This window comes from Branchiostoma belcheri, unplaced genomic scaffold (assembly GCF_001625305.1).
Source record: "Branchiostoma belcheri isolate BF01 breed outbred unplaced genomic scaffold, Haploidv18h27 scaffold74, whole genome shotgun sequence".
In the NCBI taxonomy this organism is placed as follows: Eukaryota; Metazoa; Chordata; class Leptocardii; order Amphioxiformes; family Branchiostomatidae; genus Branchiostoma; species Branchiostoma belcheri.
In genome coordinates, this window is record NW_017804398.1 from 1,086,551 (window position 1) to 1,114,325 (window position 27,775).

At 44.4% G+C, this 27,775-nt stretch overlaps 4 protein-coding genes across 6 annotated transcripts in view; 2 read left to right on the top strand and 2 right to left on the bottom strand.

The window, feature by feature from the left end:
• Window positions 1–886: 886 nt before the first annotated feature.
• On the top strand, window positions 887–9,672 carry LOC109485317 (leucine-rich glioma-inactivated protein 1-like). The gene is made up of 13 exons (XM_019788864.1): window positions 887–1,579; window positions 4,028–4,099; window positions 4,621–4,692; window positions 5,393–5,464; window positions 5,953–6,024; window positions 6,218–6,387; window positions 6,628–6,779; window positions 6,976–7,094; window positions 7,235–7,400; window positions 7,787–7,924; window positions 8,303–8,398; window positions 8,619–8,801; window positions 9,093–9,672. Exons 1-13 carry the CDS (start codon window positions 1,386–1,388, stop codon window positions 9,228–9,230), a joined length of 1,644 nt encoding a protein of 547 aa, XP_019644423.1. The 5' UTR covers window positions 887–1,385; the 3' UTR covers window positions 9,231–9,672.
• On the bottom strand, window positions 9,673–19,059 carry LOC109485318 (carboxypeptidase E-like). The gene is made up of 13 exons (XM_019788866.1): window positions 18,804–19,059; window positions 18,291–18,529; window positions 17,744–17,814; window positions 17,421–17,542; window positions 17,056–17,178; window positions 14,612–14,805; window positions 12,988–13,184; window positions 12,585–12,758; window positions 12,030–12,148; window positions 11,516–11,697; window positions 11,236–11,375; window positions 10,862–10,961; window positions 9,673–10,625 (listed from the first exon to the last, which is right to left on the bottom strand). Exons 2-13 carry the CDS (start codon window positions 18,400–18,402, stop codon window positions 10,312–10,314), a joined length of 1,848 nt encoding a protein of 615 aa, XP_019644425.1. The 5' UTR covers window positions 18,403–18,529; window positions 18,804–19,059; the 3' UTR covers window positions 9,673–10,311.
• LOC109485319 (cation channel sperm-associated protein 4-like) lies at window positions 18,925–26,181 on the top strand. Its single transcript, XM_019788867.1, has 16 exons — window positions 18,925–19,023; window positions 19,429–19,620; window positions 19,802–19,872; window positions 20,072–20,111; window positions 20,515–20,730; window positions 21,318–21,480; window positions 21,929–22,001; window positions 22,476–22,534; window positions 22,723–22,830; window positions 23,086–23,150; window positions 23,709–23,819; window positions 24,158–24,245; window positions 24,421–24,524; window positions 24,670–24,777; window positions 25,209–25,331; window positions 25,853–26,181. The coding sequence occupies exons 2-16, from the start codon at window positions 19,453–19,455 to the stop codon at window positions 26,033–26,035; spliced, it is 1,680 nt and encodes a 559-aa protein (XP_019644426.1). The 5' UTR covers window positions 18,925–19,023; window positions 19,429–19,452; the 3' UTR covers window positions 26,036–26,181.
• A 164-nt stretch (window positions 26,182–26,345) lies between these two features.
• LOC109485315 (anaphase-promoting complex subunit 4-like) overlaps window positions 26,346–27,775 on the bottom strand; it is a 13,500-nt gene continuing 12,070 nt past the window's right edge. For all 3 annotated transcript variants that reach the window (XM_019788862.1, XM_019788861.1, XM_019788859.1), the window contains exons 26-28: window positions 27,303–27,503; window positions 26,888–26,996; window positions 26,346–26,569 (exon numbers count right to left, since the gene is read on the bottom strand). In XM_019788862.1, coding sequence (XP_019644421.1) covers window positions 26,456–26,569; window positions 26,888–26,996; window positions 27,303–27,503 — 424 coding nt within the window. In that variant the 3' untranslated portion in view covers window positions 26,346–26,455. The remainder of the gene's footprint in view (window positions 26,570–26,887; window positions 26,997–27,302; window positions 27,504–27,775) is intronic.

Consider the following 27,775-nt stretch of genomic DNA (forward strand, 5'->3'; position numbering starts at 1 on the left):
GGGTTACTGACCTGCCGGCCTTGCGTAATGGGGCGGTTTGTTTGTGTACATGTTGTGATTGAGAGGTCAATGACCTCACCTCTGCAGGATTGATATCTGTGCCTCCTCGTACCCCCCCCCCCCAACCTCTGTTACCAATTAGTGATGTAAATAAACTACCTCCGACCGTGTGGGGCCAGTCCTGAGTTGTATATCTGGGAGTGAAGTCGTCCCTCTCTCTCGTGACCACGTACATCAATTTGCTCAGTTAACAAAGAGATCAGAGTAGGATTCTTGCATTACTAATAGCTATGAAATGATATATATGGAATAAAGTATACCAAACACCTTGCAGGCTGCTCCATCAATTCTTCAATTCAGAACATACAAGTCTCTAAGTACTAAAACTCGCTTGAAAGTTTATCTGGGTTGGTACTTAACGTTACATGATAAAAATTAAAATTGTACCAACACAAAGCAACTCCCTCATTATTCATGGCCATATAACGTCCAATTAAATTTAAACCCAGCTGTCATGTTTTAACAATGAACACATGTGATAACATAAAAAAGAACCCTAACAACACCAACCTCGTTCATGGAGGGAAGATGTCTATTGCTTGTTTCCTTATTTGTTGACTTAGTAAATTAAAAGACACCTACTAGCACATTCTTATTAGGGGCAATTATAATTTTTTTTATATATGGAAAGAGGCTTCAGTAATCCAGCAGGAGGTTGGTACGCCCACTGTTCACTACAGGCTGCGACCGCTGAACGATCAAAGATTTAACATATCGCTCAACGAATTTCATAGACTGCAAAGAACGACTTTTTTGAGTCTGTCTGTCTTTTTTGTTTACATCGTACATCTTATATTCTAATAATGAGATTAAGCGTGAAACAAATCCACTTAAGGTCTCACAACAGTCGCTCAGAGATCGCCGTCTGGTGGTAAGAAGGTCTTACGAAGATAAGCTTCGGAACAGATCATTGCAGGGAAACTTGCCGCGCTAATGGCAATATCTGGGATTGGCATCAACTCGCATCGATCGCTGCCGGCTGTCGGCTCTACACTAGGCTTGGCAAACCAACACCTCTGCCTTTTAACGCGCCTCTTCCTGCCCCGCAGGAACCTACTGCTGTTTTCCGAGGGCTTTAATTGAATTTCCCGACCCGAACGCTGCGACCTTAGCTGGTGGACACATTGTGTGTTTGACTGATGTTCTAACACAGTTACCAGGGCTCTCACTAGGCGCTACTGGAGAGGTGTGTGGCGTGACAACAGTGTTCATCAGACGGCTCTGCGTGCAGTTCTCTGTCAGATACAACAGCATCCTCGTTCCACGGCGGGTTCCTTGCCCTGGTTTGTTTGTTTGTTTGTTTGTAGACGGTTGTGAGCCCGACCATGGACACCAGGAGTACGGCCCGGCTCTGCCTGGCGGCCTCACTGCTGGCGGGAGCCTGCCTGCTTGTAGCCGGGAGTCCCGTGCTCACCAGCCACCCGGACTGCCCGGAGTCATGTAACTGTACCGTGGACAAGGCCCTGTGCGTCAACACACTGACTGTACCGCGCAAAATCCCCGCAGAAGTTACGTCTTTGTAAGTATTTCTTTTGACTTCTTGGATTTCCCCTCTACATCACCGGTACCAACAAATGTGCCAATTGATGTCACTGTGTAGAACAAGAAAGTCGACGAAAAGTCTAACAGTCAATCGCCCTTCTGTGTGTAAGGCATTAATATGTAGCTTTGAACCTTTATCAACTGTAATATCTATTTCAGCTACTTTTATACATGCCCAACGGTACAGAATATTTGTCTAACTACCACACGTGCAGCGCCATTATAGACGTAGGGTGTTAAACCGATTTGACTTCTTTTGTAAATTATGTGTTTGCAATATGGATGTAAACACTTCAGCAAGGCAGACACGTCGATCTTAAATATACAACGGGCACATTTGTCATTGTTTCGTTCCTGTTATTTTTCGGCTATTTTGAAGTCAGGAATAGCGTGTCAATTGGCCGAAAAGTGGGAAAGAGATAATATATGCTATGTATAACAAATTTGTGTAACTGTACCTTCTTTTATTTACTGTTAACGAAGGCTACAAATCCAAACCTTGCAACAGAAAGACAAGGTCAACCTGTCACGATCGAATCGATCGTTTTCCTTTTTCTGCGCTCATGTGGATAAATCGCGTGCACAACAATACCATGACATCTGCCGTGCCGAACAATGTTTCCCACCTGTCAACGTCACAACCCGTTACATGACCTCGCCACGTTCAGTCTTCACTTCCGTGTGATTGGCCGTTCATCATCAATAAGTAATTCAGAAAACTACTATTCATTACCCTTTGAGTTCGAGTCAAAACTTGCAAGGCACGTCAGAGATGTTTACAGTCTTAATTCTTACGGCCCGGTCATATTCGTCTTACGTCCTTCGATGTTGGCGTCGTAGATATTTCAAGCAGGCTGTGACAGAACCAACCGCCGACACTGGGACAACCTTTCATTTGTGCGACACATGTACGACTATCCCAAGACTTTTTGCGATCGTCGCACGGCACATAGGTTACCAGGCCTTTAGATCCTGTTGTCACAGAGAGGAAATTACTCCAACAACAGAGGCGTGATCCTGCGGTCAAATGTCGCTCAACGGTCGGCATAGTCCAGATGCCATCAGATGGAAAAGCTCATTAAAATTTCATGTCCAGCCGGTCGTAAGAAGAAATTATAACATCCCATTAAAACCGTCCGCCGTTTTTTTTTCCACAAACTTCGCACTCCTCCCACGTGACTCGTTATCTCGCGTTCGCAGGTTTCCCGCCAATTCGTCATGGGAACGACAGTACCTACTGGTGTTGACTACTGCTTCCGTACCCAATTCGTACGCACATCACAGGTCCTTTTAATGCACTTGTAGACAATATAAATGTCTATCTATATATAACACCGACCAAAACGTCCCCTGCTGCTTTGGATATCAGCGTTTGGTTATCTTATCTTGTTTCCACAGCCATTTCCTGAATACTCATACATTATTTATATAAAGTTGTATGAAAAGGGGCTACTTAAAACCATTAGGGCTGCCCATATAATTTCTGTTACGTTAGCTTGTACATAAGGCATGGTGAAGAAATATCATCTATTACATGTCGTATTCTTCTGTTGTTTTATTGCCTCTTCTTGTAAAGCGAAAGTAATCATTCCGAGGAAGTCAGTAGTTTGCGCATAGACTGTGTAAAAACAGCGATGGCAGATCTCTGTTTGCCTTTCACCTATGGTAACCGATGTTCCCACGAGAGCACCAGACAAAATTCATAAGCATTAAGGCATGGTGGTAAAATTGGCGCGAGAGAAAATCAATGCCCGCATGTCTGTTCAAGACCAGGTGTTAACCGTTTTATTGAACCAGCAGAAGCAGGCTAGGGTGCAGAATCCGGAAAAACACACATCCGCTCCAAAATATTTTGGTGTTTATTTTTTTAGGAGGTTGAGAGGAGGAGCAGTCGAGTGATGGTTTTTCCATGTCTCATTTCCATATTGTTCAGATGTTGTTTACCGAGGTTAATTTGATACATTTACAGAGAACACAGACAGACAGACAGAGAGAAAGAAATGGAGAGAGAGAGGGAGGTGTCTTATTGAAACAAAATCATAACAGCGTTCTTTACAGTTAGGCGCGACATACTGTCCAGATGGTTAACTCTGTGGCGATCTCTCTTCTCGCACTGACGTCATTATCAGTCGACACACAGAACTGTTGATAACGGGATATCGGAAACGGCTACCGCTGCGAGAACAGATGACTATGATGGATTTAAAACCGTGTCACGAGTGTGGCACACAGCAAAGCACAAGATAAATATGACTTGCTAGAGTTAATTTACTTCATCAGACAGAAAGTCCTGCAAACTAAGCATTCCGTAGAGAGGAGTTGTAACAAATTTCATAGGTTTCTTGAGTAATATAAACTAGAAAATTATGTACTAGTATTTTGTGAAAATGATCAGTTAACTTAACGGAACCTTCCCTTTTTTCAGAACCTTTATTGAGGCGGAATTCCACAAACTCACCACTGGATCCTTCTCCCATCTCCGGACGGTCTACCTGCTGTAAGTTTATCATATATTCTTATTGTAAAATTCATCAAGCAAATGCCTGCAGGATGACCAAGCTCTACACGACCCCCACATGGTGTACACCCACAAACACACCATATCCATCCCACCAGCAAGAACAGAAGACTTTTGAGCTCATTTCTTCATCAGTCAATCAAACTGTATAATCGAACAAAACAATCTGGTGTGCAATGATGGGGTCATGTCATGCCAAATGTATATACATGTACATAAATGCATATACTGATACATGGATACAAAATTGAAATCTCATTTTGGTAGATGCTTATCATGTAATCCTATACAGACCGGGTCATGGCAATGATGAATATAAACATTAACATACTTATGTACGTATATGGCCCAAAATTTTGAAGAAGCAAGAGAAAAGCGTTGAATTGTATTTCTATGAATAGGACCGATAGCAAGCACTATGGTATAACGTGACATGTATGTATCGAAAATGTTCTAGAAAAACGATATTTCGCTTATCACATGATTTTGTTGCTGTACAGCTTCTTCAAATCATGCATATTTGAAAAGATTGAAGATGGAGCTTTCGACGGAATGACTAGTCTTCGGTACCTGTAAGTCACACCTTTGATTCTTGTATAGCCTAATATTAAACACTTACCTCTTTCTGATGTCGACACGTCGTTAGAATGGCCCTTATACAATGTACTCGAGACCCTTGCGTTTTGCTACCATGCAGGTTTTTTTAATCTATTGCAACATCCATAACAATACAATACACAGTGGTGCTGCGCTCAAGGGAAAGGGCTTATATGAAGAGCACCACTGAACAAAGAAGAGACAAATGATACAAACATGAAAAGGAAACTGGAACGGGAATGTCTGTTGAACAGAAACCTCGGTAGATCTAGACAAAAAGAAAAAGATGTCGAAGTCTTTCAGACTTCCGGGAGCGAAGTGCGTTGGGTTTTCGTGGATGTATGAAGACTGCAAAGGGGATTGTATGCTGTAATGTAATCGGTATCACAACACTAGATACATTCTTGCACAATTTTTTATGTGCTGGGTCACCTTCATCCATGATCTATCTATAAATCAAACGCCAAAGCCTTCTCACTCTCATGCGACCTTTGCCACTCCGGAGCCGAAACATACAAACCACCTTAATCAGCGCCACCCAAAACAATACTTCCGTCTGGGAAGTAATAATGGTAACAGAAACATCACATGCCATGCAGTTCAGACTTGTGCTTACATCAAGTAATGGAGCGATATTTCACATCGATGTTGTAACGACCGTGTGTTATCCCGCAGGTTTATCGAACTCAGCGAGATAAAGTATCTGTCAGAGCGGGCTTTCACCGGTCTGCCGTCACTAATGTACCTGTAAGTACACTTCATCCTCTCAGATGGCGAGGTCTCTCTCCTTCAAAACATGATTAAATCGTTGTACGACCAACAAAGGCTTCTGGAAGCAGCACTTCACGTGCACCTTAGAAGTGTATGCCCTGCCATTTGACATAATCACATATGGGCCATGAGCCTCTATAACTTTGGGTTCCTTTGTTCGGCACTATTAGATGTATACGCGAGTAGCATATGCAGAATACTGGTATCTATAACGTCTTTGATCGCATGATGAACATCACATGTACGAATACACTCCTGACATGTGGTAGCGCATCAGAAATGTTGAAAGTGAACATTGTGCCGTACACCTGATACTACAAAATTCATCATAAAGGTTGTACTTTGTAGCTTCGCGGATGAAGCCATATAATACATGTGTATAGTTCTGTACGAGCTACAGCCCGCTTAATGCTATGACTAGACAGACGTTGAGGTAGACTGACCGCTTGATCTCCCCTCCGCAGGTCGCTGGCGTACAATGACCTATCCGGGCTTCCTGTCGGTCTGCTGAACGGCCTTGGTTCACTCATCTATCTGTAAGTTACGAATGTTTACAATAAGAAGTAGATCTAGGATCGAGTTGTGACAAAAATATAATCCATTGTTGATGATCATCAAAGCTGATTGGGTTTCCAGAGTTTCACAAATTTAGACATGCACGTACACAGTGAACAGTATTAACCTTATTGGAATGCGAATTGACGAACTGAGCCGTTTCCCATGCCCCAGGGACGTGTCCCATAACCCGCTGGTGTGCGACTGCCGGCTGAAGTGGCTGGTAGACAAGCTGCTGTCAGAAGAGTACTTCTCCCCGCCGTTCAAGTGCGCCGGTCCGGCGGAGCTTCAGGACAGACTGTCCTCCAAACTCACTCAGGACGACTTCGACTGCATCAAACCAGGTTTGTACAAATGTACAGTTTGGAAGTTACTTAAGCTTGTATTTAACAGTTGTAAAAGTCGTTTCTGCTTTAAGATCGGTTTCAATGTTTTACTGTGAAAGACCAAAAGAATCAGCTAATCCAGGCTGGAGGTTTTCAAAGCTGTGGAATATAACCCAGCAACTCATTTCTTCTTAACCTTTTCCCTGTGGTATCAAGTTCTCATAACAGTCACCCCTTCCTCACTTCATGTGCCTCCAGAGTTTCACGCCTTCCAGTCGATGAACGCGGTGTCCATGCGGGTGGATACCTACAAGAAGAGAACGACTAAACAGCTGAATGTCGTGGTGGCCGAACCAGAAGCTGGCGTCTGTAGCATCCTCACCTGGGATCACGTCGAGTTTACTTTTAAAGTACTCCTTACACCCTCTTTCTACTTTGTCTTTCAAATAAAGGCTGCGACCGTTCAGCGACCAATATTTGAGACTTAGTGAATGTCATAGACAAGGAGTGGATTATTTTTTTCGTTCGTTGTGTGTTCTGTTGTCTGGTAAATCATATACTTTATTGTGGCTTTGTTAAAAAACACATTTCCCTACACATCTCCAGGTGTATAACAACATCACAGCCCCTTCAGTGGTGGCGTGTACGCCCGTGCAGATGGAGACAGACCTGTTCATACTGGCCGCACAGCTGTACGGCGGGACCAGGGTCTTTCAGTTCGACAGGTAAAAACCGAGGTTTCCTCATCTGGACTCTACCGAAAAATGATTTGGGAGTTTATTTTGTCTATAAAAGAAAGTGTCTCTGGTGTTCCGTTTGCCGTATTTACGTTACTAAACTGCAGAACTTTCCGTTTGTATTTCAGCACCAAGGACAGCTTCGTCCTGTCCCAGACCATCGACACGGTGAAGCCGAGTGACGTGGAGACGTTCAGTATTGACGGGACGCACTACGTGGCGCTGGCGGACGGCGCCAAGGGAGGGACCAGCGCCGTGTACTCCTGGAACGGAAACCGGTTCACTCTCGCGCAGGTACAGAAGTGTGTATACTTATTACATGTTTCAGGTGTCTGTATTTGTTATGTGTATGTGTATGTGCACATGTATGTTTGTTTGAATGTGACCTGTACTTAGCCAAGAGTGGGGGAAGCTTGTACGTGTGTGTGTGTGTGTGTGTGTGTGTGTGTGTGTGTGTGTGTGTGTGTGTGTGTGTGTGTGTGTGTGTGTGTGTGTGTGTGTGTGTGTGTGTGTGTGTGTGTGTGTGTGTGTGTGTGTGTGTGTGTGTGTGTGTGTGTGTGCGTGCGTGCGTGCGTGCGTACAATTTGGTGAGGAAAAACTGTTTATTTAGTCCACTGCAGGATATAGTTCTAAATGAACTATAACATCTATGACGTACTTAATCGCTGTTGTTTCTGTAGGAGCTTGCCAACTTGTACCGAGAAGCTGACTTTGAGTTCTTCAAAGTCGAGGACCAGCCGTACCTGCTGATGCTGAGCAGCGGCCAGCACCCCGCTCTGTACAAGTGGTCCAGCGGGGACAGGCAGTTCATATACGAGGTAACAATGACGTAATGCTCGAGAGAGGTCGTTCAGGATTTTTCTCTATTTCTAGTTTGGACCAGGATGGTATCTAGCTAGTACATCGAAGTAACACACACATTATTACTATTGTTACTGGCCAGCATGAGAAGTAGATGTTCTTTGTCGAAGAAGCTCTGGGTTTGCGTGTTTGGATTTATCGTCTTACGTATTGATACTGATTGTTGATGATAAACACATCATGAATTCTGACGCAAAATCCAAAAGCAGGCTTCGTATTTAACATAGAGATAAGACCTACATATCCCTGAATGGGTTTTATTGTCTTACGTCCTCACTTTACTGTTTACCCTGTTTGTGACCTTGACCTGACCTTGACCTGTATGTTCTCTACAGACCGACATCCCCTTTGAAGAACCAGTAGCAGCGCACACCTTCGTTCTTGACAATGTCGTCTACCTCTGCCTTACACAATTCCTCGGAGAATCCAAGGTAGGTTCATGAATACTTCGATACTAAAATGTGCTCTGAGTAATACAAAATAAACCAAACGTCTGGATAAATTCTATATTAGACATGTTAGATAGCTGATAGATGTCAAATATTTCAGATAGCATCTGCTACCCGGTAATGTGTTCTCTCCATCCGGATGTCAGCTTAAAACATTATTACTGGCAACCAAGAGGTAACATCATGCAATACGCCCGTATAGTTACTGCGCTGGAACACGTCCACCTCCGGGTTCCAGGACTACCAAGTGTTCAAGTCCCGGGGGGCCATGGTTCTCCAGCCGCTCCAGGTGGGGCAGGAGTACTACCTGGTCCTGGGCAGTGACTACGTCCTGACCGAGGTCTACAGGTGGAACCCACAAGACAAGAAGTTCATCAAAAGCCAGGTCGGGTGAACAGCTGACAAACCCTTTTTTAGTCCTGCACGCTAAAATGCAATCATGAAGCGCACACAAAATATTGTGTATGTGGGCTGGGGAGTCCAATTCTTACACCGTTTTGCCAAACATCATTTTGACATTATAAATCGGTTATCAAAATAAAGTTAGCATTTTCCAGAATCTACATTGTGTTATCTCTAGCGTAACAAGCGAATTTGCCTTCGTAATATGAGTTGCACCTCAGGAAATCCATTCTGTAAACGCTGAAACTCTTCCCGAACCTCTGTTCCCCTTCAGGACATTGAATTGAAGACCCCGCGAGACTTCAAGGTGGTGACAGTGCCGCCGGAGAACGAGGACAGTTTCCTGTTCGTAGCCAGCTTCAGTGAGCAGACCGAGATCTTCAGGCACGAACTGGTGGACCTCAGCCTGTAGTGTCAACACTGTTAGAAGTCACAACTGTGCACCTGTACCAGTACTGGTACCACCTTAGCCCCGTCCTCATGTTTGAGGGCAGAGACTATATGGAAGCTCTCAGTATCAGTCTCTTCCACTCATTCCTGTCTCTGACTCATTGTATGTTGTCGTCATCCCACCTCCTTCGTCTCCCAAGGCTCCTCCTACTGGCGATGTCCCCTGTAGGACGTGTGTGGAGATGTGCTGTGCTCTGGTGATGTGACCTCACTGTGCACAACCATGTACATATGTAGTAACATAACGTCTTTAGGAAACGTAACTGCAATGGGTTGTGGGTATACACTCCATTTCTAATCTAGACAAGATTATGTCGTGAGTTCCGGCTTTAAGATGAAATGTAGAAATGAAGCCGTCGAATAAGAAAACTATAAAACAAAACAGCAACAAACGTTTAACTTACTAGTTTTAATGGTGTATAGATACTAGAAAAACATTCGGCATGCATTAATTTTTAAAAAGATGATTTAGCAAAACGATACGTCCTGATTGTGTGTCCCTGATATGACGTCGAAGAGAGGCATTTTATGAACGTGACATATATAAACAGTCACACACTGCACGAAATCTTACTTTAGACACACTTTAAACCAAACGTAAAGGTTCACTTTCGTTAGTGGACATATACGAATGCTTCAAGGTGTGTAGTGATGACCCTTTCTACAGGGCAGTCATGATGATGGACTGATCAAATATGTACGAGTCAAGCTTTATCAGCATCAGGGGGAACTGTTGCTTTTCATGAACGTGTCAATAACGATAGAGTAATGATTCATATTTATGCCCATAATGGTATATATTGCATAGATTGCATCCTTATGAATTCGTTCAAGGCGTCATGATAGTTATAATTTTAGATCAAGTAGTAAATTGTCTGAAGAGTTCAAGTTCGGTCGATTAATCCCCATACATAAGCGCATTGTCCGTTCGTGGTGTATGTACGTCTGTATCTCTTGGAATAACCTCATTTGTAGAATTTCATGATCATCAACGGCACCTAATAAAGTGTATACATTGGTTTACAAAGTTAACGTTAAGTTCCCTATGACCACCACACTACCGTAAGTGTTAGGACCAACAACTGGTATGAACGAAATAATGAGCTGCAGTGAAGACTAAAACTGCTGGATGCCTGCTGTCCTGCTTGAGCAGGCGTTATGACAGACTGACTGGTCGCTTCTGTTACATCATTTTCTGAAGCAAACCACGTGGTAGTCGCGGAGAAACCAAAGTCACAGACGGTAGCAGGGGACTTGTCCCCCACTACGCATGTGCGGGTCTGTTCGAATCCGTCCCATGATGCAGTTACCCTGTGAGTCCCGGGAAGAAGCAATCTCCAGTAGTCTCCGTCCGACGCTGGAGGATAAGGAAATATGTTTAAAAGATGTTTGTATGTGCGAAGAATCCGCCCAAGAAAAAATGATAAAAAATACCATGCATGCTTCGATTCTCTTCTACAAGCTTTCAAGGACAAAGAATGCTGTCTTTCAATGTTCACTATAATATGACCTTTCCACTTCTGGACGGTACTTTAAGTTAGGGTGCAGTAACTTGCAAGCGATACGTATTTGGCTGCTTGTAAATCAACCCACCTGTAGTGACGTCATGATCCACGCCCTCTACGGAAATGGTGGCGTTCGCCACGCCTTTTCCGGCTCCATCTCTGACAAACCCCTTGATTCCTGTGTGGACCTAAATGGACAAAATTTACATTTGAAATCGATTCCATGCTAGAGATCCCACATGCACACAATCCCACAGACACATATACATATACATACACATACACAACACGTGCTCACACACACACACACACGCACGCAAACACACACACGCACGCACGCACGCACGCACACTCGCACGAACGCGCGCGCGCGCACACACACACACACACACTCACGCACATACACACATTTTATTCTCACTGTGTGTGCGGAACATGCATATGACACGTCCATATACATACCGCCTCTATGTACGACAGCAGTGCTTCCTTGTTGTCTTCCCAGTACGTCTGCAACTCGTCTTCATCCGGGTACTTATCACAGCTCAGTTCAAATGTCATCTCCAGACAGTTGGTGGCCAGATAGCTGAAGTCCTGCATGCCTGCAACATTGATTTGTAGTTATACTAATTATTGCTGGTGATAAAGTAACTTTTATGCGTTTTCCCACCTTTGTGAGAAGAACAGAACATGAAGACAATTGCACGGAGTTATCATAAGTGACGTTGTCGCTCAACCTTACCGCCAGGAACGCAGTACCATTCTGCGCCGTTGGTCATCCCTCCCTTGCAGGTAAAGTTGCGCGCGTTGCAGGGCTCCACCTGCCCACACTTGCCCATCTTCCTGTGCCCGTCCACGTACACTTTCGCCAGCTTCCGGAAGAGGGCGTCGTCGGGCGCCTCAGAGTAGGACCGCATCACTTTCCTTTAGTGAACAAAAATAGGTCGATCAAACAACTTACACGTTTTCAACGGCAAACTTCAAGGGCATTTTGGGGATATTCATGAAAAGTTCAGCTATCTTGTTACGGAAAAGGCTGCCTCAGATCCTTGTCGGCAGTTGGTTCTGTCATCACAACCTCCTTGAAAACGCTGTGACATCAAAATCGTACGAAGACCTACGACGGATGTGACTGCGTCGACGTCCTTAGTGACGAAAATGACATCTTAGGTACAGATAATAAGCAATTCTTACAATAAACAAATTTTACAAAAACAATAAACATAAACACAAACAATTCTTTTTATTTCCCGTACCTGAGACCACAGCTGTCGAAAGGATAGCTGACAACCACGCTCCCTCCGTGAAGACTGCCCGCCAGGACAAACGGTTGGCTGAAGCTCCACAGTATGACGGACAATGTCTCCGGGGCGACCTGAGAAGTTTAAACAGCGGCGTCATGAGTGGCAGTATCGCGAGAAAACGCTGCTATTCCTTCCACAAGCAAGCGCGCATCCTCAAAGACTTGTGCCATACCTTTGTCTTGGGAGCGGAGTGGATAATTATATGAAAAACATTGAAATTTATCTATTGAACTCAAAATACAGGAACACAATCTATTCGATTGCGTCCAGGTACGGCAAGTACCCAGAACGTATCTTCATTGCCGCGTACGTATCAGGTCATGTTCGAGCATAGAAGAACCATACCCTGTAGCATATAGCGTTTATGGTTCAAGTGTTCAGATACTGTGATTAATCCTATTGTAACAATAAACTTCTTGACGTGTCTGATAGTGATAAGTCTCATCATGTACATGTGTGCACATTGCGTTCTGGGTAGGCGCTTCAACGGATCAAAGCTGTACCCACCAGCGTGTCCCAGTACCACTCGGGAATGTCGACATGATGATTTCTGCGTTGAGACTCCTCCTGTAGGAGCCAGACCGGCAGCAGGTCGGGGAAGTTCCGATTCAGGTCGATCCTCTCCGAGTTGAGCCGACCGTAGCTGCCCCAGGACGTGCTGGTCCGAGGGCTGTCCGGGCCCTGCATCGGACGGACACGGGGGCAAACAAAGCTGGGTGAGCTGTTTTGACCAGAAGGGACTTAAAAATAACACACACACGCACACACGCGCACACACACACACACACACACACACACACACACACACACACACACACACACACACACACACACAGATTCAGATAGAGAGACAGACAGACAGAGAGACAGAGACAGACAGAGATTCGCACACCGACCGTACGGAACGTACCAGCGTCGCTGCCCTTTCAAAGCCATCGGGATTCATGGACGGCATGATGTGAATCCGCGTCTGCTGAATGAGCCGCCTGATCCTGGCGTCTCCAGCCTGGTAACGAGAGCACAGGTACTGAACCAGGTTCACCAGGACCTCCCGCCCCACCACCTCGTTCCCATGCATGTTTCCCACGTACCTGAACTCCGGCTCCCCTGTGTAGGGAACAATATTACACTTTAAACAGAACAACGTGATAGAGATGGCGATAAGCTACCTTTTGAGAACTCAATATGGATAAACATCACTGCTAATAACCAGCCTGGGATCTTATCTGGGGTAAACATGCAGCCCGGCTCTTCCTTTGATAGTGATCAGTGACAGATGAAAACGTTGCCTACATGTGTATTCACGACTTGATATATGTCTCTATCTTTGAAGTGTGTCTCCTATGGTCATGTATCCAGCCGAGATGTGTTTGAAGGTACATCAGAATACTTCCCGTGGCGCAATCCTCCTGATCTCCATGGCTTATCTCTTTATTAGACATCTACTGTAAGCCTGTAAAAGGGCGCTGTGAGGAACGTTTCATGAACATTGGACCGTCGTCCGCCGTGCGATTTTGATGCCGTACATCATACGGTACATGTATAAAATTATCAACCAAAACCTGTAACAGAACCAACCGCTGACAATGATTTAAGACATCCTTTTTTCCGTAACAAAACAGCTTAAGTTTGCAGGACACATTCACGACTGACCCAAGAACGCCTTTAGTCGTACGATCGCACGACTTTTGTGACCGTTAAAATTTTGCAGATACACGCACGTGGGAAAATACTAGTAACGTTACATGTAACAAAACCGAGTCAGTGTGATCCTCATTTACCAACCAGACCTGTTTGACCTGACATTCCAGTGGTCAGAGTGACGATCGTGTATTGTCCGTGACTGTTTGCTGTCTTGCGGTTGACCGGACATACCATAGCTCACACAACAACTGACCGCCAGCGTTCTTTTGCTAGCGGCTTCTGTAACTTGGTGACCAGTAGGTCGGTGTAGGTCAACAAACACTCTGAATGGACATTCAGTTCTAACGTATAATTACCGTGCGGCCACATTTGTCTCGGGACGCCCTGTGATTTTGATGTCGTTGAATTGTCGAGCAGGCTGTGACAAGACCAACCGCCGACAAGAACCTAAGCCAGCCTTTTCCGTAATACTAAGACCACGTATATTCTGCAACACATATGCACGGCTACACGCTATCTCGAGAATACCCTTAGATTGCGATCTTACCATGATCGTACGATGATCGTGACCAGGCCCAAACGTCGAATTGCAAGAAAGATTTATTTCTGAAAATGTAAATCGTACACCTACTCTTGGCCCTTCATCATCGATCAGGTATGAATGTGATATTAGATTTGATCTGTGTATCCACCTGTTCGGTTTTTACTTTTTCTAACAAAAGGAACTTATATAGTGCCGTGCCTGTTTGTAATTTGGCTTCCGTAACCATCACCAGCATGGGCATAAGAAGTTTTTCTTTGTGACTTTCTGGATGCACATGTCGAAGTTAGTACACATATAGATACAGGTGTTTCTTGGCGTCCCGGAAGTACAGAAGTGACATCCTTACCTGGCTCGTGAACACCTGGATTGTCGCTGAACTCTATCACCCACAAGTCTCGTCCCTCCACGCTCTTCCCAATGGTGTAAACAAGCGAGATCTCGCGGCAGCTGGCCGCCGTGTCGTTCAGGACTCGGCTCAGGTCCGGGTAGTGATGATATCTGAAGTCAATCCCCACATCCCCACCGTGAACCGAGTTCACCACAAACGCAAGAACAGAGAACAAAACCCAGCAACTCTTTTCCGCGTTCGGCAGGGACGGCCCCTGGTGGTTTTGTAAGGATGGTTTGGAGAACGTTGGCTTCCCCATGATTGTTTCAATGACTTTTCCCGTCCAGCTGGGAATGTATAGAAGTCCGCCGCTTATCACAGAAGTCACGAACTCCGAGTGGAACAGGAAGAAAGGAATGATGACCCCCTCTGCCCTTGCTGACGCGACAAGGATACGCACACACGGGGGACGGGTCAAGATAACTTTCTGGGAAGGGCGCCAAGTTTCCGTCAAGGTGACAAGTGTTACAACTTGTCTTCCTGTGTGTATCAACCAATGTCACATTTTCAATATAAACCTTCTACTTTCGGAAATGAAGCAATGAATAGAATGAGCTTTCAGAACCCCCCTCTTCTCTGATGCTACATGGATTATCCCTAAGAATGACGCAGTCCCATCTTGTCTTGCCCAACAGTACGAGTATATCAGGTTATCACAGCTTTTCCAAAGTGTATGACGGCACTAGTAACGGATGTTAGAGGCAGAGGAATACGTGACGAAAAACATGACCATGTCGTAACTTAAGATCATAAGAAAACATAGACTCCATTCCTGAAAATGTAGCAAAGCCTTTGAGGTAATTACGTCAAGTTTTCAGTGTTTCAGTTCATAGTGATACATGCTCAACTTTTCACCGGAGGTGTTCTACTCCGGTCGTCCTCGTTATGTCTCCGGTTAAACAGATACAGATGTTTTTGTAGAACTTGGCAACAGTAGCGAAAGCCACAAACTCTATGTAACGTTAGTCATAATACTGTGGGCTTGATTACATTCGCTAATCGCTACATACCCAACATCACACTTACAAATATCATCACGGGACCAAAGATCAAAAATGTAATTAAAGGTGCAGTCACGTTTATCGTAGGTTGTCGTACGATCTTTATGTCGCAGACGGCGCGACCAACCGACGACAAGCTTATGCTGCATTTTCGATAACAAGACAGCTGAAGTTCGTGCGACACATGCACCGCCACCCTAAGAATGCTCTAGTTTGCGATCGCACGACGGTCGTACGACGAATGTGATCTGGAGCATGGCGAAAGACATCTATTGTGATTTCGCTGCTGGGTCACGAAATGACTTGGCAGTCCGGTCGGACCGAATATGGCTTCCTGGCGACGTCTAAGACAGCACGCCTCCGCTCCACATCCGGGAAGTGAGTTTATCGTCCTGTCCAGATTACCAAAGGGCGGGAAATTTCTTTTTTTTGTGTGTGTCTTCGTCAGATACTATATTTAAAAGGCGATCGGAAAACATGTGTTTACTTTTTGGCAAAATCATGAGAGATGTGTACACATACAAAACAGTGCACATAGCTATAGCTGCACCGGTACATATATGCACACGTGGACCTTAGATACTATGTACATAGAGACAAAATAGGTAGACACAGACATTCGCCTTCTGAAAGTCAATGTTTTCCTTTTCTACATGATAAATGGGGCTATTACGCAATAGTCCCACTGCCTTCTCTTAACTTCTGTACAGTAGGATTTTTCATTCTAATTTCTGTTATAACACAGTACGGAAAGGAGGGTTCTATGCAAAACAAGGACGCCGCAAGGACATGCAAAATTTTACCAATGGCAATGTGTGTCGCAAAGTCGTTACTACGACAAACTAAGGCTTTCTACATTACACTCCTCTACCACTGATTTATGTACAGTTTGGGGGACGATATGGTGGCCATGCCCATATACAACTCAAACGTTGTTGTTGGCTGGAGGTTTCCACCGCTTGGCGTCTCTGGGAGGCCCGATGTACTTGGAGATGTTGTCCTTGTATATCTGGTTGAGCTGAAGGGGGAGGGGGGCACATGGTTAAGAGACTAGACTAGTAGTATCTCAATAATATAGTTGAAAACAACAAATCGTAAATCATACATGAGTACTGCTCTACTAGTAAAAACATATAAAGAATACTATCTGTAATTGGCGCGAAAGTCAGTGATGACTCAGTGATTGTAAGGCCAGGAGGTCAAAAGGTCAAACATAGGAAATGGGGTGAACCGTGAGAATAGGTTCACAGCACGTGGGTGGGGGAGATGGACGGGCAGAATGCCAAGAGGTCAAAGGGTCAGACACATGAAAGGTCACAAAAACCTTAAATACTTCCCGTAAGTCTGAAATTTCCCATTTCTTGTTAAAGAGATGACTAGATAAAGGCACGGATGAATACCTTCCACTCCTCCTCCCACTGCAGGTGGTTGTAAGTCGGTTCCTTGGAGGAGATGCGCTTGAGGATGGCGTGGTTCTCGTGCGTGATGCGCAGGATCTCCCGCTGCCGCTTCGTCTTGTTCAGGCTGAGAAACGAGAAGCAACAGTCATCAACCACTGGTGAAAACGTGTATTGATTTATAATACTTCATATTTTTATCAAGAGATTCAAATGGATCCAAATGAGCTTTTTTCCCCTTAGTTTGATTTCATGTTACAGCAAGGAAAGCCCATAATCGTTAATTCTACAGAAATCAATAAGATGACATTTGTAGAGTGGCTTTCTTCGAGTTTCAATGTCCCAGGCACATGACAGGCCTGACCTGACCTTTTCTGTTGGTAGTCACTGTTGTGGTTATCCACCCTCCCGCCTGTGCGCATGATGTAGCCGATTTTCTCCAGTAGGATCCTGTTATCCCGCTCCACCGTGGCCAGGCGCTCCTCCTCAACCTGCCATCAACAAAGATGAGATTTCAGACCTCGGGGAAGTGTTTTGTGTTTTCAAAATTGTATTGGAACTGTGGAGATGATTGTATTGTATACTAGGACGTGAGTTAATTTTGGAACACTGACATCTATATATATATATGAGTCAGTTTGGCATAGTATGTAAAGATATCTTCCTATGATGTTTTTCAAGTTTGTGCTCACCTGAAGTTTCTTTAGCTTGAGATGGAGATGCATGTATGTGCGCGGAGGTTTGTTGTCTATCACAGGACTGGCTGTGGGTATCGTAAGAGACAGCTGTTAGTCAACAACAAATTATTCTTCACATGTAGCAAAATCGTGGCTATCAACAAAATATCTTTGATAACCCAACGGTTGATTTTAAACAGAGCCAGGCCCATTCTTTAAGTTATGAACCAAGAACTCTGTTACATGTTATATTGATGGGGTTAGACATCCAGGTAAACGATACTCAGAGACAATTCAAACTCGGTTCTAATTTAGTCTTCACGTCATAAAAACTTCACTGTAATTATATTAGTAATCACTAGTCGGCGTTAGCTGCCGAGTGGATAGCGCGACCTTGGAGAACTGCTGTGGCCGCAAGATGCGCTCCGTAGTTTGTGCAAACACGCGATGATAACTCATCCAGCGTCCCAATTCCTACTGCAACAGAGCCATGATCTAAATCCACACAAGGCCAATAGCTGTCAGAAGCTGTGATAAACAATAGAGAGAGAAGAATTCTTACCATTTTGCACTTTCATCCTATGCGTGTAGAAACGCTTCTGGTCCCACCTTTTCTTCAGCAGCTTGTTGTTTGCCGGGGTGATGGGCTGGTATGACCGGTGAGAGGACTGCATCTTGTCCGAGACAAATCGACGAGTCTACTGGTGAAGGAAAAATCTCCGATACTCTCGATCTCCTGTGGTTAGAGAGAGCTGAGTGAGTGCGCTGTCACCCGCGATGACTCGCTGAACCTATGAGCGACTGCGTAGAATTAACAGCCTACGTGACTCACATTGTGTGACGTCAAAAACATCAGATCCCACATCATAAAGAACACGTGCCCCTTGTAATTTTAATGACACCACAAGGATAAGAATTATCTAAAGGATTCGAAGGCTTATTTTCTAAAGGTTCTCACCGACATACTGTGGACACACTACATACATACATACATACATACATACATACATACATACATGTACGAGAGCATACAGCTTAAAACATATGTAAGCATACACCCTATCAAACAAAATACCTTTCCAAATGTCCCCGTGGTTCCCTCCGTATGTTGTGCTTTGCCTGTTCTTCGTGTTTTTGTTTTGTTTTGATTGGTTCCATCTGACGCAATAGAACGCCGTTCTGGAACGGTCTCTTGTGGCGTCCTGTACTTCATGAACAATGGGCGTGTTTTTGTGACCGATCTGTTTGGATTTCCGTCGCAAACCCAATGCTGTTGTGTCTCTTTACACCCTTGGGTAAGTCTGATATCACTATTCTAGTCTCATCTTATAAATATTGAAACGTCATGGGAGTATATAAAGGCTCTTTGTGACGTTTATATATGTGTATTGGTCCTCCATATTCTTTATCCCGTCTAACCGGCGTAGAAACACTTGATTATCCCAACCTACCTCGGCCGAGACGCCATGTAAATAGAATTCAGCACCAAGGACAGTCACAGTCGAGGTAGTTGATACTACTGCTAATCGCCAGTATCAGCATCTGCTTCAAAACCGCCCATTCTTGCCAATTACTGGCATCTTCTGTTTGTAACTGCCTGACGGCGTGCATGTATCCGTCTTGCTATTCTAATCTAGAAAATTCATTAGGTTCAACCTCGTTCTTGACTTGTAACTTGAATGTGTTTGTTGTATGTTTAGTCGCTGTAGCCTAGCGGAAAAGACATGTCACGTGAGCGGTTGACCTCGCTGCCCATGCCGGAGGACAGGACAAGGTCTGACCGCCTGTCACGTGACCGACTGTCCTCCCTGGTGCTGAAAAAAGACGCCCCGGAGGAGAAGGCAGATGAGGAAGACGATGAACGGGATAGGAAAGGAGGGCTGTTTGCCAAGGTGTGTGATAGAAGTGGAAGGAAATTAAAATGTTGATTGGGGAAGTAAGGATACCTTTCTTTTTTTCAATGATTTTGTTTGTTTACTTGTTTGCTTGTTTGTTTGTTTGTTTGTTTATTGATGTTAGGATATAGCTACGAGTGTCTGGTGTCTCTCTTATGGAATATTCTGCATTTTCCAGTACGGCAGGAAGGTTGCCTTGGCAACGAGGCTTATCCGCAAGAAACCGAAAGAAGACGAACAGGACGATCAGTGAGTTGTGATTCCCCCCCACCCCCATAACATGGCTCAGACAAGACAGTAGCTGAAAGACTGTTGACGTCTAGTCCATGTGTATACTATAACAAATATTTCCCCGTACGTGAGATTTCGTGGAAAGCATATGCATGTGAATATCTCGTTGCCGGAGAACACAGTTCTATCAAGTAACAAATTATATTTTCTCTTTCAGAGTTGACTCTGTCAAGAGAAAATTTCTTTTCGACACCAAGGTAAAGTCAGACTTCATTTAACATTTTTTAATAATGATAAACTGCATTAATTTGTACATCGAGTGTTGTTTGACTTTCTGGAGAATTTGTGCAAAACTGTGATTCATTCATCATTCTTTTGAGTGACTAACCGTAAAATCAATCTACCGAGTGGATTTGAATCTATTTTTGGTAAAAACCATCAGCCAATGCTTTATACGTATCGTGTTGACTGATAAATTGTTTCTTTTTTTACACAAACTCATGGCACATCATGTATACATAAAACATAAACACAGTACACAACATTACAACACATTAACAATAACACTTTGCCTTTCCCTCTGGCTTTTGTTGGCTAGGGTTAGCTACTTGCAATTGGGATTTTTTGACAGATATTTTGTTGTTTCTGTTCCACGCGAAGCTAACTTTGATCGGTTCCAAACTGATGCACGCCCTGGCGGACCAAGAGGAGGTGGTGGACATCCATGACGTCATCGACATGGATGACGAGGGGATAGAAGACTTCGTGGCGCGGCGGGTGGGCGCCATGTTGGACACCATGATCTTCCGACTCATTGTCTTCGGCCTGATCATCGTCAACTCCGTCCTCATCGCCATGCAGACGGACGAACAGCTGGTGAGACACTCGTGTCCAGGGCGATTTTGTTCGTCTGTTCGTTTGTTTCGCATTTTAGGCGTTTGATTGTTCCGCATTCTTAAAGATACCCGTGTTGTACAGTAATTATAATAAGCTGCATAAGACAGGACTGTAAGGTTTGTCGGGATGAACCGTACCCCTACTCTTTTCGATATTAAGTATGGTGCAATCTTAAAGATGCTCGAGGAGTGACCCCCTCCTAAAAATAATGAATGAGAAGGAAAAATAGGAGCTCTGGATTTTTTTTATCACAACATCAATCCAATGGCAGCTCAGGAATCTCTGTCAGGGTAGAAACAATCAGCTTCTCACAGCCTTCAACACCATGGTAACAGGCAGTTCTCAGCCGGACAATAATTGGTCGCTGTTAGCATATATCCTACAGGATCAAGGTGTTCCCGATTCACCTGATAAGAGGTGTTAGCCATCAAGCTCCTAGGGACCTGACCAATGGTAGTGTTTCTAGTAAGGATAGTAGAACTACTGCGGTGCACGTGTGTTTTAAATACTTACACATTTTATACTCGTAAATGCACACTTGCCCATGTGTTTGTCCGTTCCCACAGTCCATCGACTACGCGGCGCTGTTCTCCATCTTTGACCAGTTCGTGCTGACGATCTTCATGTGGGAGATCCTGCTGAAGTGGTACTACGGGTTTGCCGTCTTCTGGAAGGAGAGCTGGAACATCCTGGACTTCGTCATCATTTTGGCCCTACTGCTGGGGCCGAGTAAGGCTTCGTTTTTTCTCCTTTTGTTAATTTGCTCGGTTTGGCACAAAAATGTGGGTTTTACAACGCTTAAAGGCGCATGAAAAACATACATCACACATGTAAATATCATTCTGTCTTCACTTATGACTTGACTTGTGTTGAGTGCACCTCTGCCAATCGAGCTACATTGTTTTGACAGCCCAGCTAGAAGCTCCTATCTTATAGCTTTCCTCATGCCATCAGCGTGTAGACCAGTATCTCTTGTTAGCACCTTCACATAGGTGAGTGGCTGTCTTCCAGGCGTCCTTTTCCCATGTGACGGACACCACCACAACAAGTTGGACACTACTTCTCTGTTCTTTCTGAAGCAGCGTCCGCCAAACCTCTTGATTTATCAGATAGTTTGGGTCAGCAGCAGAAGATACATACATGATATGGCCAATTGATTATTTTCTTATTTCACCAGCTCTGAAGTTCCTGGGCAGCAGCAGGATCCTAAGAATCCTTCGGGTCCTTCGAGCGTTCCGGAGCCTGCGCAGGTACGGGGAGACGGGTGAAAGGAAGAGTGTATATGTATTTACTATTCCCTTCCGTCGGTAGCTGTTAATTTGACAGAAACATGTTGCTGTTCAACACGTATAACGTAAGAGTGCTACTTAACAATCATTGCATGGCAAAGAAGTTGAAGACCAGGTGAGAGGTAGCCTCGTAACCATACCGTTTGGTTTGGTTTGGTTTGGTTTGGTTTGGTATCAATTATTTCGTTCCTATGTACGATATACGGGAGAGGCCGGCTGGAAAGATAGGCTGCTAAAAAGACCTATGCCTGGTATGTGAAGCGCCGTTAAAACACCACTAAGCCGGCACGTATGAATGGTTATACCTAGATCTTTCCCTTCCCCCCTCGAGGCCCTACTCAGATCTTCCCCTTCCCCACTCGAGGCCCTTATCAGGCTAGGTGAGAGGAGTATAAACTGGGTAATCACTTCTGTTCTTGTTTCCCCGGACACTAGTGTCAGCGCCCTGACTGGACTGTCTATGATCGTGCAGACCGTCATGCAGTCTATACCAGGTACGAACACGCATGGATATACATGTTACTGGTCAACATAGTCGCCTAATCGATTGCTACGATTGACCGATTGATGAAACACGAGAGTACTTTGTCAGTTGATTAAACGGTTTGTTTTGTATCGTCGCATTCGTATTGTATCGGCGTTTGGTAGGTAATGGTTGTTGTTGTTGTGTTGTTGTGCCCAGACATGGCGAACATCGTGCTGCTGCTGCTGATCCTGCTGACCGTGCTGGGCGTGTCCGGCGTCACGCTCTTCGGCAAGCAGGTGGAGCAGTTCAGCGACCTGCCGACAGGTACGGAACGTCGTACAAACACTCTAAATGGTGTTCTAAATGGGTGGTCTATCTTGCTTGACTATCACCTTAGAGAAGTAAACGAGCCTTAGCCTGGGTGCAATTCTCTGTAGTTTCCGCCGGCTCCCTTATGTCGCTGCCCACCACGGAGGATGGCACCCAGGCTAAACGAACCTCTCAGCACTTCCCTTTTTTTTATCAACCATATGCTCATGTTGCCAGTTTATTGCTATTATTCCACGTCTTTTTTACCAGCCATGTTCTCGCTGTTTATCTGCGTGACTCAGGACGGGTGGATGAAGATATTCACCAAGTTTCGGGTAAGCGCGGATATTACCTACTACAAAATAGCAGTAAATGTTTATCAAACGACCATACTATCATAATGAAATACTTGCCGGGCATGCCGCCACTCTCTTATTGGTCGAGCCGCTATTTGCTATTCATTTATTGGTTGTAATTATGGTTGACAGACAGGATCGGTGTACTGAGAACCCGGATGTTAGTTCGGTGTTCTCCATGGTGCTGAATTGCCATCACTTGACAGGACATTTTCGTCGGCAGTACAGTGCAGTAGTCTCTGTAATATTTGGATGCCATAGAATTTTTAAGCAGGTTGTGTTAGAACCAACTGCCGACAAGGATCTAAGACAGACTATTTCGTAAGAAGAGAACTGCATTTCGCAGGAAACAAATGAACAAAACATCTTGATACGTCGATGAAGGTTAGACATCCAGGTTCCTATCCATGCAGGTTCATATCCAGTTCCTTGAGTAACTCCTTTTTGGCGTAAAACATATTGATAAGGACAGCTAGATCTGTTGGCAAGAACAGACAACCACTCCCTGTAATTCAGAAGGCATTTTTCTTTCTGCAGGACCTTGGCGGAAACTACGTGATGGGCGGGGCTATCTACTTCATGATCTCCATAACTATCGGCGCTTTCGTTTTCGCCAATCTGGTGGTCGCCGTGGTGGTCACAAACCTGGTAGGTGTCAATCAAAGTGGTACATGGCTTTCTTCAAAGACTTTAACAAAAACGTCCTGCAGTACCAGATCAAGCTGCGTCCAAACGTATTGTCACGTCGTATGCTAAACGCGAAATATGAAAACCAGCATAGAAGACCCAAATCTAGTCTTTTATTATTTCCAGGTCTCACCTACCCACCAACCAAATATCAATGTAATCTACGTAGGAGTTATCGTGTTAACACACAGACACACACACGATGGGGGGGGGGGGGTTGCAGAATGCTACATATATAGTATTATGTTCTATTGACGCGACACTAGCTAGCAGTGATCAAATATGTCTTCATGGCGTAGGACAAAGCGATGAAAGAAGTGAATGAAGAACGGAAAAAAATGGAAGATACTTTGTCCACCAAGCCAAAAGATCACCCAGGGGATTCAGGTAAGCAGTAGGGTTCCAAACTAGCGTTTCTTCATTTTACACGACGTAGTTCCATGTAAATGTCCAGGAATAATAATGTAAATGCAGTCTCGCAGAAGGGGAAAGGGAGGCTTCCACGATGTTTTAAATTCGCAGTACATTTACAGTCAGCCGTTTTGTGTCCACTATGTACTAGACGATGCCCACAAACACAGTGGAGCGGACAAGGTCCCCCTGTTCTACATGTCGGACTTGCTCAGGCATGTGCATGTTGGGAACCAAGTGCCTCTACAGCACGTGGTAAGGCTAAATCTCTACTTCTTGTGTTGTGAGTCCGGAGGACTACAAGAGTGACATGAATGCTTCGAAATCACTTTTATTTTAACCACTTGTTGTCTCCGCGAAATCAATGGGGATAGATTTGTTTTCGAATCCCTGTCTGTAGGACCTGCGGAAGTTATCCCTGGACAGGGTGGAGAACTACCTGCTGATTCTGGTCACCATGGAGAAGAACCTGGCCGAGTACAAGGAGCTGCGGCAGCAGCTGGAACAGGTCAGCCCTGCGGTGCAGTACTAGTCACACCTGCTAGGTGGCGCGAAAGAACGGACAAGGCCATCCCCTACTAGAATATGATCATGAACGAACATTGAGTTATCTACGCTTACCCATCTCAGTACTTTGTGGCCCATTATTTCGTCTGATGCTATGCGTAGCCAATTTCTGTAGCCTGCTTTCTTGTGCAAATTTTTCACCTCTTGCATTATCCATGCAACCTCTATTAACGTTGTAACATTTAGTCATCAGGATACATATGTGACACTTTAAAAGACAGTGTGCTTGATAGAGATCTCTAGTACATTGTACTGGGGGATGTTGAATCACATTTCTTTCTAGGTGGCAAATATGTGACCTGGCAGAATTATGTCAGTAAACTTTATCCTTGCTATCCTCTCCCACAATCATGCCTGTCATGTTGTTTACAGATCTTCACTACCGTTCATGGCCTGAACCAGAAGAGAACAGAGGTCCAGCAGTCGTCTTCTTCCTCCCGCATGCTGGCCAAGCTCAGGCTCATAGCAGAGGACTCAGTGGACCCAAACCTGGGGGTAATGTGTGCTTTTCGCTGTTCTTACAAACCCAGTGCAATGACCAAGTGAGTGGACTCCGGTGGAGTGTTCACCTTGCATGTAGTGGGCCTTGAGTTCAATAAGCGAAGTCATACAAAAGACTTTTGAACACACACACACCACTACCAGTGGACTATCCCCCTGGTTAATCATTGTACAATTATATTGTTTGGCCTGAGGGCTACTGAAATGGAGATGGGCATTACACTATGCACAATCTGGTGTGGGAAAGGATTTGGATTCTTACAAATGCTTCTGTATTCTATTATTGATTGAGGGTGATGAAAAGGGAAATTTAAAAAAAATGTAGGGTGAATGTGGACAAGTAACATTTTGTGTAGATTTTTCCACATTTTCATCTTTGTCAGTCACTACAGAAAGATGGTGAATCTGAAGTGTCTGAGAATTTGTCCAGTTGCTTGACCTCTTTTGTATTACATAATTTTCTACCTGGAAGTCTAACCTTCATCGATGTATAAGCAAGACTGGTATTATTTCAGACCAAAGGAGACATCCTGTCAAACCTGATGGCCGTGAAGGTTTCTGGGCCCGAGCCTGAGGCTCAGTCCTTTGCTGCCAGGTCACGCAAGCGCTCTTCAGTCATCGCACCTGGCGAGTATAAAGACTACATCTCCGAGGCTGCCAAGCAGATTGCACGCCGCAATTTATCAGTGTCTACCTAGCGAGACTACTTCCTGTGAGAAAGGAATCTGCCAGCCTGGCTGCCATCCTAGTTATGTAACTGGGACTCCTATTCTCAGCTTTACCCTACTAGGTAAAGAAGGAGTACAAAGCCTGCAATAAAGATGAAGTGAAAACAAAAACAAAACTAGTGCTCCAAATATGTCTGCACTATATCAGCAACGTATAACACATCTTGTTATCATGCCCTGCTTGTACATGAAAAATTGAAAGCCTTTCCTCCATTGTGTGTATAGACTCTATAGACCTAATAATAGAAAAAGTAAAAATGACACTGAAAACTTCTGGAAGTATAGGGATGTCCTTCAAGAATATGCAACACATTTAATGGACATCAGACATACAAAATGTAACAGTTTACATATCAGACAAATGGCTACTTTTACAGTCATCATCCTAGCTCATCTTGTCTCATTGAGATCCTGCATGTCGTTATCACTGATGTCTTCATCACTGTCCCCTTCTTCCTCTGCATTCATGTCAAAAAGTCGCAACCGGCGCTGGTGACCATACAGCTGTAAAATGGGACAAGATAAAATTAAATGCCAGCAGCATACTGTATTTTCAGCATCATATTCTAATTTTACAGACATACATGACTTTGTACATTGTGCAAGTACATTAATAAACTGAACAAAGAAGCAAAATGTTTACTACAGTAAAATGCTGTTTTTGTCGCTTTTCTACCGGTACCAAGGTATTTCAGAAATGAGGACATATTGGAAAACAATTTTGCAACGTTTTCAACACTCAGATGTCAGAAATTTTACGTTCCTTGCCAGTGGTCGATTATGCTAGGGTATGGAGAGTCTGATCAGAACAGTAGTCCTTACCACAGCTCCCACTTTCCTCTCCCCACCCACTGCCATGACTCCGGGGTCTGCATTCTCCAGGTAGCGGTACTGAGTGATCTGGTGGCCCACATCATACATACACAGTCCACTGCACACAACAAGAAAGCAGAGATTTCAGACTTCTAGGAAGTACTTTCTAGGAAGGTCCTTCATAACTTTCAGATTCACCCCATTTACTGTGTCTGGCATTTTGACCTGTGATTCTGCCCGTCCATCTTCTCCCCACCCACATGCTGTCAACCAGACAAAACCAAAGCTTAGCCTCCCCAAATAAAACTTCCAAACCCATACGTTGAGAATACTAAAACTGCATAAATAACTGCTATAGTCTAGACAGGTGATTTTTATAGGAAGCTTTGTATTCTTAACTGACAATGAAGAGAGACTGACTCACACTCTATCTCCAATGGAGGCCACAGTTGCGGTTAGAGGGAATGTCTGTGAGACTTCCAACACTGCAAACCCACAGTCATCCAGGGCCATGAGGGGGAGGAGGGCCAGGACAGGGCAGCACTCCCCCTCCCCCTCCTGCAGCAGCAGTGCTAACGTCCCCTCATCATAGTACGAGACGTCCAGGATCTTATGGGAACTGCATCTGGGGTGGACAGAGGTAACAGTAAGGTATAACTGATACATATTTCATTCTATTTTGCCAAATGATAAAAGAGCAAAATTTCACATCAAAATAACATAACATAAAACATTAGCCTGCATATTAAATGCTGCTTCAAGCAGCCCTTCCACTGGTCAGCACAACGTACAGTCAGAGCTTGTGTCACACAGGCAAGCAAAACATTTAGAAATAAAGTATTCTATGTTTCAAATTTAAAGTAATGTATCCAGTTGCAGAAGGACTGAGTTGAAAAC

Coding starts and splice junctions, on each gene's coding strand:
- LOC109485317 (XM_019788864.1), top strand. CDS start 1,386: ATGGACACCAGGAGTACGGCCCGGCTCTGCCTGGCGGCCTCACTGCTG. Junction 4,100..4,620: donor CTCCGGACGGTCTACCTGCT/GTAAGTTTATCA, acceptor GTTGCTGTACAG/CTTCTTCAAATCATGCATAT. Junction 4,693..5,392: donor ATGACTAGTCTTCGGTACCT/GTAAGTCACACC, acceptor GTTATCCCGCAG/GTTTATCGAACTCAGCGAGA.
- LOC109485318 (XM_019788866.1), bottom strand. CDS start 18,402: ATGCAGTCCTCTCACCGGTCATACCAGCCCATCACCCCGGCAAACAAC. Junction 17,815..18,290: donor TAGGATGAAAGTGCAAAATG/GTAAGAATTCTT, acceptor CGATACCCACAG/CCAGTCCTGTGATAGACAAC. Junction 12,149..12,584: donor AGTGGTACTGGGACACGCTG/GTGGGTACAGCT, acceptor TAAACTTCTCAG/GTCGCCCCGGAGACATTGTC.
- LOC109485319 (XM_019788867.1), top strand. CDS start 19,453: ATGTCACGTGAGCGGTTGACCTCGCTGCCCATGCCGGAGGACAGGACA. Junction 20,731..21,317: donor TGCAGACGGACGAACAGCTG/GTGAGACACTCG, acceptor CCGTTCCCACAG/TCCATCGACTACGCGGCGCT. Junction 23,820..24,157: donor CCGTGGTGGTCACAAACCTG/GTAGGTGTCAAT, acceptor TTCATGGCGTAG/GACAAAGCGATGAAAGAAGT.